At 38.4% G+C, this 10803-nt stretch overlaps 1 protein-coding gene across 2 annotated transcripts in view; it reads right to left on the bottom strand.

Moving 5' to 3' along the window:
* Nucleotides 1-10803, bottom strand: part of LOC122552954 (filamin-A-interacting protein 1-like) — a 250336-nt gene that overhangs the window by 188906 nt on the left and 50627 nt on the right. For both annotated transcript variants that reach the window (XM_043696264.1, XM_043696265.1), the window contains exon 2: nt 1459-1731. In XM_043696264.1, coding sequence (XP_043552199.1) covers nt 1459-1725 — 267 coding nt within the window. In that variant the 5' untranslated portion in view covers nt 1726-1731. The remainder of the gene's footprint in view (nt 1-1458; nt 1732-10803) is intronic.

Below are 10803 nucleotides of genomic sequence, written 5' to 3'. Positions count from 1 at the left end.
TGGATGCTGCCTGACCTGCTGGGCTGTTCCAGCAATAAAGTTTCAACTTTGATCTCCAGCATCTGCAGACCTCACTTTCTCCTTTGAGGGATATGGACCAGGTGCTGGCAGGTGGGACTAGAATGGGTTGGGATATCTGATTGGTATGGACCGAAGGGTCAGTTTCCTTGCCGTTGTTAGTGTACTACTAGTTATGCTGCCCTATTTTTTGAGCTGTAAAACTGAGTTGCTGTCTGCTAATTCAGTCAAATATAAAAGACCCCATGGTGGTATTTGAAGCTGAGCCAAGTCTTTTCCTGGAGTTCGGACAATGAATATCTCTTAATCAATGGCAAAGTAGTAATTTATCACTGTGGTGGCAATGGAACCTGACTATGTACAAACTGTCACACGTGTCCACAGGAATCAAAGACCACACCTCAAAAATAATTAATTCACTGTCTAACATTTTGCATGACCTGAGGATATATATGTTGCTACATAACTGCAGGTTTCTTCTTTACCATTGGGGAAGCATGGTTGCTCAGTGGTTAGCACTGCTGCCTCACAGAGTCAGGGACGAGGTTCAATCCCAGCCTCGGGTGACTGTGTGGAATTTGCATATTCTCCCCGTGTCTGTGTGGGCTTCCTCCCACAATCCAACGATGTGCAGGTTAGGTGAATTGGCCATGCTAAATTTCCCATAGTGTTCAGGGACGTATAGGTTATGTGCATTAGTTGGGGGTAAGTATAAACTCGGGGGAATGGGTCTGAGTGAGTTACTCTTCAGAGGGTCGGTGTGGACTCGTTGGGCCGAAGGGCCTGTTTCCACACTGTAAGGATTCTATGTCTATATCTATAAGGGTTTGTACTAACAAGAGAATTCTTGGACTGTTGTTTGATTTCCTTGGATCCTAAATCCTACAGTTGATGGAAAATTGTTGTCTTTAATATTTTCATTAAGAATTTGCCAACATTTTCTGAGTGCATTTGTAATCAATCTCATTCATATTGTGTTGCAATAAAACCACTTTTGTAACTGTGAGTCTGTAAATGGATTGCTGACTGTCGTCTGTTCTTCTGGCCAAGACTTACTTTATGTACAGAATTATGTGTCTCATATATTTTTATGGGACTTTGAATTGCTTACAGTTTGTTTTTTAGGCCAAGTCTGTCCTTTCCTTTCTTTCTCAATCATTTCCTTCCTCTGCTCTTCTAGACTTCCAACCCATAACACTCATTGCATCCAAGGGAGCTTCCAGGTTTCTGCTCACACTGATTCTAAATGGCTGTTAGAAAGTGTGTGGTAATGTTCAGCTGGCAATGTTCTCTCTGAATTTATTCTATGCGTAATATTAAGATTAGCAACTCAACCTGATGTCACTATCTGTTCCAATCTTCTGGTTCATAATTAGATAGCAGTATGTAGCCTACAAAATAAATTTGTAAATGTTAAAGACATTGCTACTTAAATCTCACCTCAATTTCCCCTTCCATTATGCTGAGCAGACGCAGGAGATCATCTTTCGAGAGCTCCAGTAACTTCTTTTGTTGCTCATTTTCTTCAGTTGATTTCTGCTGTTTCTTTGCAGGACCTGATACCCCCATTAACTTTTCTCCATCATGTTGGCGATGAGTCTTCTTCTTCTTTTTACTGCCTACAGAAGTGCTTTCCTCACCTTCATGGTTGTTGTCCCTGGACACACGCCCATGAGATGGCGATTCTCCACTGCTCCGGGATCTCATTCCAACCTACAATGGAGAAAGCATATAGAGGTAAAGAGACTACATGTTTTATTACAAGTGGTCAATAATTACATCCATTTTCAATTCCAGGTTTATAAAAGCAATGTGAAAAATTATTGTAATTTCCAGAAGTGAAGATTCTACTTCTACAAAATTCTAATTTAAGCCGCAATATGTAGCAGATGCCCACTTGTTTGAATTGATTATATTCAGTTATTGCCCAAATGTCCTGCAGAGTTTGTAACATTGGAATAACTAGATAAAAACTAACAATTTGTTAGGCACCTTGCGTGGTATTAGTTAGCTCAGTTGATTGGATAATTAGTGTGTGGTGCAAAAAAATACAAGTTCAATCCTTGTATCGATTATAATATTTCACGGAGTCCTGCCTGCTTACCTTACCACATGCTTCCTCAAACTAAACATAATTAGTTGCCTCTTTTTAATAGAGAGAAATGCTATGGTCCTGGTGGAACATGACTCCATTCCATACTATTTTCTCCCTAATCTGTAATTCATTTTCCTTCATTCTAGTACATCCTGAACATTTGTCCTGAGCATTAATTGAAACACTTGGCACAACACTTCCATTCCTTAGGTGATATATTGTTAAGTCTAACACTCTGTTCTTATGGCAATTGATATTTTGTTATTTGCATATCACATTTATTCATTTTATGACTGACGTGATATGTGTCATAGAGTCATAATTTTGTCTACATGACAGAAAGAGGACTTTCATCACATGATGTTCCTACCAATCATCAGATATCCACCTAATCTAATCTTCATCAATCTAAGATGGCGGTGCTGATAAGATTGGCAATGTTTGGGCTCCTGGGCCCATCTGCCCAAGGTGGTCACTTCCTCCCTCTTTCCTTACCCTTGTGGTCTTGTTTCCTTTTCTTTTTCATTGTATTCTTGATGTCAGTGACAGAGCGGGGAGTGACGTTGTGGCGCAGAACATACAGCGCAGGACTCTTGGCGAGATGGTGGCCTGTGCTCGCATTGAAGCCCAGGACCCGTGGCTGTGGTGCATCTGGAGTGGGGATTCCAGGCATTGTGAGGCTGCAGCTGAAGTGGTGGCAGGGACATCTGGTTAGGGTAAGCCGAAAGTGAGCACTCCTGGTCCTCTGCATTGTGGTGGCGACAGTTTCTGGCTGTGATAGGGCTGGAGCTGGGGTCTCCTGGTTGTCGGCGAGGCACTGGTTGCAGGGCAAGTGTGGGTCAAGCAAAGGACCCACTATCAGTGCCCCACCAGAAGGGTGGGCCCAGCAATGAAGAGATGGCACCTAAAGAGTGGTGACTCTGAAATTTGGGGATCCGGCAAAATGGTGACAAGGGTGTTGTTGGTCAGCTGGCTCAGGGCTCAGCTCTCATGGTGGAGGTGGTAGAGTGAAGACGACTTTCATTCGGCTTTGTCTTTATATTCTTGAAGTATTTGAATGGTGCGGGATTGTGGCCACAGTTGAAGCTTTTCACTGTACCTGACGGATGTTGTTCATTGTAGAGTACAAGTGACAATAAATCATCATTCATTTTCCAATACTCTTGTAAAGTTGTTGTAAAATGTCTTGAGAGTTCTTGCCTCTACCACTCTTTTAGACAGTGAGTTCCAGATATCCACAATTCTCTGAGTGAAAAGATTTTGCCTCAAATGCCTTCTAAACCTCTGTCTCTTTACCTTAAAACTACTTATTAATCTCTCCCACTAAAGGGAAAAGTTTCCCTTGTCTATTCCCCTCAGAACTTTGTACTTCTCAATCAGTTCCCCACTCAGCCTTCTCTGCTCCAAGGAAAACAATCCCAACTTACCTAGTCTTTCTTCAGAGCTGAATCATTCCATCCCAAGCAGCATCTTGGTGAATTTCTTCTGCACCCCCTCTAGTGCAGTCATATCCTTCTGTTGCGTGGCAGCCAGAACTGCGTACATTATTCTAGCTGTGTCTTTAACTATTGATACCAACAGCCCATCATAACCTCCTTGCTGTTGTATTCAAGAACTGGACTAATAAGAGCAAATATCTTGTTTGCCCTCGTAATCACCTTATCTACTTGACCTGCTACCTTCAAGGAACATGCATAACAAGGTTCCTTTGACCCTCTGAACTTCCTACGCTCCTGCCATACATCATGTATTCCCATGCCTCTTAGTCATCCAAAAATGCATCACCTCAAACTTTCAGGATTAAATTCCATTTGCCACTGTTCAGCCCAACTGACTCATCCATCTATATCATCTCGTAATCTAAGGCTTTTCTACTTGCTATTTACCATACCATAAATTTTCATGTTATCTGTGAATTTACAGCTTGTATTTCTTACATTCATGTCTAAACCATTAATGCACATAAATTGCAAGGGCCCCAGCACCAAACCCTGTGATGTGGCACTGGACATAGGCTTCAGGTCATAAAAGCATCCTTTGACCATCACCGTCTTCTTCTTGTCACTAAACCAATTCTATGGTCCTATCTGCCAAAAAGCTTAGCTTCTTAACCTTTGTACCATGTGGTACCTGGTCAAAAGCCTTTCTGAAGCCAATATAGACTATCTACATCTATACTCCTGTCCTCAAAAAATTAAACCCAGTTTATTAGATATGATCTCTGCATTACAAAGCCATAATTACTACTCTGGATTAGTCCTTGCCCTTCCAAGTGCAGATTAATTCTGCCCCTCAGAATTTTGCTTCCAATAGTTTCCCTTCCACTCATGTTAGACTCACTGGCATGTAGTTTCCTCGTTTATCCCTGCCACCCTTCTCAAATAATGTTACCTTATTAATTGTCCTCTAGTCCTCTGGCATCCCTCCTTTATCCACTTCCAAGCTCATGAAAACTTCCTCTTCCTCAAAGCCAATTCATTCAAATGTATCAAAGTGTCTCTCTCTGATTTCTATAGCTGCTTGTTAAGGATCTGTTTGACACTGGGGCCATTGCAGAAAGGAAAATTCTAACCTTCAATTATTACTGCTTTAAACAGATCTGAGGCTGTTCTGTACCTTTGGTACTTCATCTTCCACAACTCCTAGTTAAATGCTTATAATGGTTCTTTGATAGCACCAGTTTGAAATATGACTCTCTTTACCTCATTTTGGGTAATCTTCAAGTCTCTATTCAGGGAATCAGACAAAAGTTTTCAGAAGAATTACAAAGAATCATTTCACATTGAATACCTGTCATCAGAATTAGTTAACTGTTCCTTTTCACAGAGGCTGCCTGCCCTGCTCAGTATTTCGAATATTCTAAAGTTTATATTTCAAAATTTTCAGTTCTTGAATCTTACTCTTTTCATTTTCAATGATACTATTTCCAAAAAATATCACCACGATCTCATTTCATACTGATTTAGCCATTGTTTAAGTATGTAAAATTGGTTTGAAGGTACATTTATTAACAGATACAATTCCAACAGCACTGTCCTGCAATAGTATTCAAAGAACACTAGTAAAACAAATGTAGCTTTTCTAAAAATATCAAACCAATTCAGTTGGTAGCACTTTCACCTTGGATTGAACAGGATTTGGGTGATACCGAGGGAGTGTAGCGCTATTGTTATTTTGCTGATGTTAAATGATGATCCTATCTGCTCTCTCAGCTGCATCTAAAAAAACCTTCATGGCATTATTTCATAGATCAGGGCATTATTTCTAAGTCATGGCCAACATTTATATCTCAAATTTACATTATCAAATCACTACATAACTTTAAAAAGTACAGTTGGTTCTGGTATAACACAATAGTTCCATTCTTGTGTGATCTTGCTTTACCCGTATTGCACAATAGCTGCGCCATTTAAACTAATAGAGGCAGGAATCACGTTATAGCCAATATAGGTAAGGAAAGTTTGCATTCAACAAACAACAGTCTAAATTCTTCAATCATCTTAAAGCTAATTCACATTGAAGAAACATGTGTTATAGCAGAACCGAATGTACTGAATTAGGTAAAAAAAATCAGATTAACTGCTTATTATCATGTTGGGGATTACGGGATCTTGCTGTGCACAATTGGCTCATGTTTACAACATTACAACAGTGAATATATTCTTCTGGTTTTTTTCTACAACAAATTGCTGTGCAATGGATGTTGGAAATCTGCAATAAAAGCACAAATTATTGGAAAGGTTTGGCTGTTCTGGAAGCATCTATGGAGAGAAACAAAGCTCACATTTTAGGTTGATTCATCAGTTCAACTGTAACTCCATGTTGATTCTGTTACTGATTGCTGGGAGTCAGTCAGCCCATGGGTGGAGTGTTCTCACAGGAACAGGTGGCAAAAACATCATGTTAATAAAATAAATATTTAAAGCTGATGTAATGCCATATTTTGTTGGAACAAACACAGAAATATTCCCACACAAAACTGTATATATTACAACACAAATGTTGTAACAAAAAGGTTGAAACATCATTCTCTACATTTTTACATGTTAATCAGAGTAACATAATGTTGAAATAGGAAAACAGAAAGTATGTTTCCTTTCACTTTTTCCTTTTACTATCCTACTCTTCCTCATAGACACGTAAGAAATCCTCATAAAATCTGGATTCTTAAAACCCAATGAGCTATTTTCCAAAATGTAGTCAGTGCTGTTATCATTGAAAATGTGGCCGTCAACTCCTACACAACATTGCACAAAAAGCAGTTTGAAGAAGATAAAGTTAAACTGTTTTGCTGTGTTAGGGAGGCTTATGAATCGGGACACTAAGAAACACCACCTGCTTTATTTAAAAAAATCTCCAAACATATTTTATATTCAACAGAACAGAATTAGGGCCTTCATTCAATACTTCATCCAAAAGAAAACACATCTGACAATGTAGCATTCCATCAAAACTAATCTACATATCTGGATAGAAATCTACTTTAATTCTGTTTTAAATTTAATCCCAATCTAACTGAGAGACAAAGTGCTACCACTGAGCCAAGTTTTAACAGGTTAATGAGTTGGCTGTGAAGAGGAATTCCCTGTAGTTGGATATTTGATCTGTGTTGCTGTTAAATGTTCAACCTTTCAATAAATTGGCTTCTGACATGTGGCTGCTCCCTCGCACTGTTCTTTTGCACATGTCTGGGTCTCTTGGGCATAATGACATCATATTAAATGCTCAAATGCCAAACATCTGAATCTGCTGTTGCTAAATATTTAAAAGGGCACCTTTTAAATTGGAGTATATTCAGAAGGTATTATTTTTAAGGAAAGCAGAAACACTTTTGGTTTGTCTCAATAATGCCTAAACAAATGGGGCAATGATAAAAATTTAAACTGTGTGTTTGTGGACAGAACAAAATAGTGAGTGGGTTTTTTTATTATTATGCACACTTAACCATTTGATGATAATCCTGTTATATTGGAAGAAAATGAGAAATATAACTTTAAATATCGTGAAATATTTGTAAATATTATTAGAAAGCTGTGAAACACTGGTGAAAAATAACACAACGAAGAAACTAGGAAAAAAACTAAATATTACTTAAAACTGTTCAGATCTATGCTCCACAAATGACTGCTCCAAGTTAATCTTTCTTCCATCTGATTTCTGTAGCATTAAATGAGCATGAATATACATTAATAAATATGTTGCTTTTCTTCAGATCTGATGCAGTCAAATTGTCTCACACATTTTATTTTACATAGCTATACTGTACACTGTAATCATTATCTCAAAAGGACTCTATGACTCTATGACTCCAACTGTTAGCTTCCTTGTGATTTATGCATAAGTACCCTCAAATCCGTCAGTACTGTGACCTTCTGAAATCTTTCTCCATTTGAATAACATTCAGCTCTTTCCTCCTTCCTCTTCCTGGTGTATCACTTCATATTTTCCCATTTTACACTGCATGAGCCAAGATTTTGCCCACTCATCTAACCAATCCATAGTCCTTGGTAGACTCTATCATCCTCACTATTTGCCTTCCTGTCTGTTATTGCATTATCTGCAATTTGACAACAGTCCATGCACTTTCCTCATCCAGCTTATTAGTATATATCATAAATAAGTGTGGGCTGTGCAATGATTCTGTGGGCTCTACCTAGGTTGCCAACTTGAAAATGCTCCCCTTATCCAATTCTATCAGTTGAGATAATTCTTATAGCCTTCTATTAGTTCGCCAATCTTCTATTCATGATATATATATATATACCATCCTCAGTACCATGTGCTCCTATTTTATGCAGTACCGTATCAAATGCTTCATCGTGTCTTCCAGAAATGAATGTCTCCTAACCTATCTGTTCTTTTCCTTAAGGTTGGTCTGAGACTTGTCACAGAGTCATACAAATCCACATCATGGAAAAAGGCCATTCATCCCACTGAGCCTGTACCAGTAAAATGAGCACCTCCCTTCCATCATAAGGTCAGAAGTGGAGATGTTCAAGTAACAAGCAAGACTCACACCACACAAATGCCATGCAATAACCATCTCACAAAGACAATCTAATAATTCGCCTTGAGTTTTAATAGTGACACCATCACTAAGTTCCCCATCATCAACATCCTTGGGGTTGCCATTGATCAGAAACTGAACTGAATTAGTTTTATGGCTACAAGAGCAGATCAGAGGCTGAGAATATTGCAGTGTGTAACTCATCTCCTAACTCCCCAATGCCTATCAACCATCTACAAAATAGGAGTAATAACTGTGAAAGAATATTCTCTACCCATATCACTGAGTGCAGCTCCAATAAATTCTCAATAAGCTGAATACCATCCAATACAAAACAATTCATTTGATTGGCATTGCATCCATGAGTATTCAGTCACTCTGCACCGATATTTCATACGCACTGCTGCTACTATCTACAAAGGTGCGCTGCAGAAATTCAAAGATTCAAACCCTTTCCATCTAGAAAGATAAGGGCATCTGAGTAAAAACATGTTTCCTCACATTCCCTTTAAACTTCCTGCCCCTTGCTTATGTCTATGCCTTCTGGTCATTAACTCCTCCAGCAAGGGAAAATATTTCTTCCTATGAACCTTATCAATGTCCCTCATGATTTTGTACACCTCAGTCATGTACCGCTCAGTTTCTGCTGCTACAAGGAAAACAATGCCAGTCTATCTAATATCTTTTCATAACTTATCCTTTCCAACCCATGCAGCTGCCTGGTAAATCTCCTTTTGACTCTTTCCAATGCTACCACATCCCTCCAATAATGTGAATTCTAGAAATGCATACAATATTCTAGCTGTGGCCTAACCAACATTTTATACAGCTCCAGCACAACCTCCCTGCTCCTAAACTCTATGCTAAACTTCCATGCTTCCTAGATCCTACCATGTGTCATATGTTCTCTTACCTTGTTCTTCTTGCCCAAGTGCAACACCTGACACTTAGCCAGATTAAATTCCATTTGCCACAAATCAGCTCATCTATATCCTTTTGTGATCTTAGGCTATCCTCTTCACTAATTGCCACCCCACCAATTTTTGTATCATCCATGATCTTACTAACCAACCTTCCTAAATCATTTATATAAACCAAAACCAGCAACAGCCTCAATACAGATCCTTGCAGAACCCCACTGGACATTGCTCCCTGCCACAAAAACAAATTCACTAACTAATTAAGAATTTTTACTTTATTAACTTTACCAAAACTATTAATTATTCTGAATAGGCTAATTAATTCTACTCTTAACCCTTGTTTGCTTTCAAAATAAAAAAGAACTCAGCCTCACCAGTCTCCCCCCATTACTAAAGATTGTAATTTGGGAATGGCAGAATCTCCTCTACACGCAGGTCTTGATTTCTTTCCCAAACCAAAGCACCTGAAACTGGGAATAGTTTTAACTTCCAATGATAACATTAACAATTTTTGACTGATCTGATAATCACCCAACTCACACAATTGCCCAAAGTCAAAAGACCACTAATATTCAAAGTGTGGTCTAATCAATGATTTAACTAGTTTAGGAATTCCCTCTTTGCTTTAGTAAACATGGTCATCCATAGTGAAACTGGAGCTCTTAAGTTCCCTAAGTTCCTAAATTCCCAATGATACCACCTTTGTGACCAGGAAATGATAACACCCAATTGCCTATATCATTTTCAAGCAATTGTATTGAATGGACCCAACACAATAATGCTCTTGTGATCTATATCACTAAAACCTTCAACTTCAAAAAAGATTTGCTGAACTAATTTTTTTCCAGATATTCAGACAATTATTCCATCTTGATCAACAACAGACTTTTAATATTTTTTTTGTCTGGAGCTAAACAGATGTTGAGATCCATCATTTACCATCTTTAATGAAGTAGAATCTGGCAGGCGGCTTTCAAATCCTCAGAAGAATAAAATGTAATATACAATGCTTCCTCTAACATTTCCTCCCTGAAGTAAATGTCTTGTAACAGTGATTGCAACTTCCTTTCATGTGGAAATTCAAGGTGGAATTCCTTTTTGCCTTGACTCACTCATTGACCTCCCTCTGGAATAAGATAGTTGGGAAATATGGCATCGCTGGGAAAGCAGCATCTTAGGGATTTACAGGTTTTCATTTTATATCTATCATGACTTCAGTTCGACTGTACAATCCATCCATCACATCTGTATAATGTCAGGAAAATTAAACTGCAAATCGTGCCGAGCTGTATTTGAATGTGTTACTAAAATCATCAATGTGATACAGAACTACTTCCAACTAAATTTGTCAATTAATTGTAAGAAAGCTGCCCAAGGAAAAAAAAGCTTTCATAACTGTGTTGGCATGCATCCTTCAGTTATAAATAAGACATTAACTTTTAAAGTAGCCTGTCAAACAACTGTCACTAAATTATTGAGTGTGTTACAATCCCCATAGAGACCAATAACATTAAAAAAGAAATCTGATCTTACATTACAGAGCCAAACATTGACATAACAAGGTTTTGTATTTGAAAACATTTATTGTAATAGGCTAAAAGCATTTGACTGAACACTGTGGGTGGAATCCTGAACAACATGGGCTATGGTGAGAAATGTGGCAGAATGATGTGAGAAGTCCAGAAAGGTCTCTTTCAGTCTAAGGAATAACTTGCTGCATCTTTTCATTTAGTTCCAGTCAGAGAGGTGAGATTCTTACTAGG

The sequence above is a fragment of the Chiloscyllium plagiosum genome, chromosome 9, assembly GCF_004010195.1.
Source record: "Chiloscyllium plagiosum isolate BGI_BamShark_2017 chromosome 9, ASM401019v2, whole genome shotgun sequence".
NCBI lineage: Eukaryota > Metazoa > Chordata > Chondrichthyes > Orectolobiformes > Hemiscylliidae > Chiloscyllium > Chiloscyllium plagiosum.
Note: the sequence above shows the minus strand (reverse complement) of the source record. Positions and strands in the feature narration are given on the sequence as shown.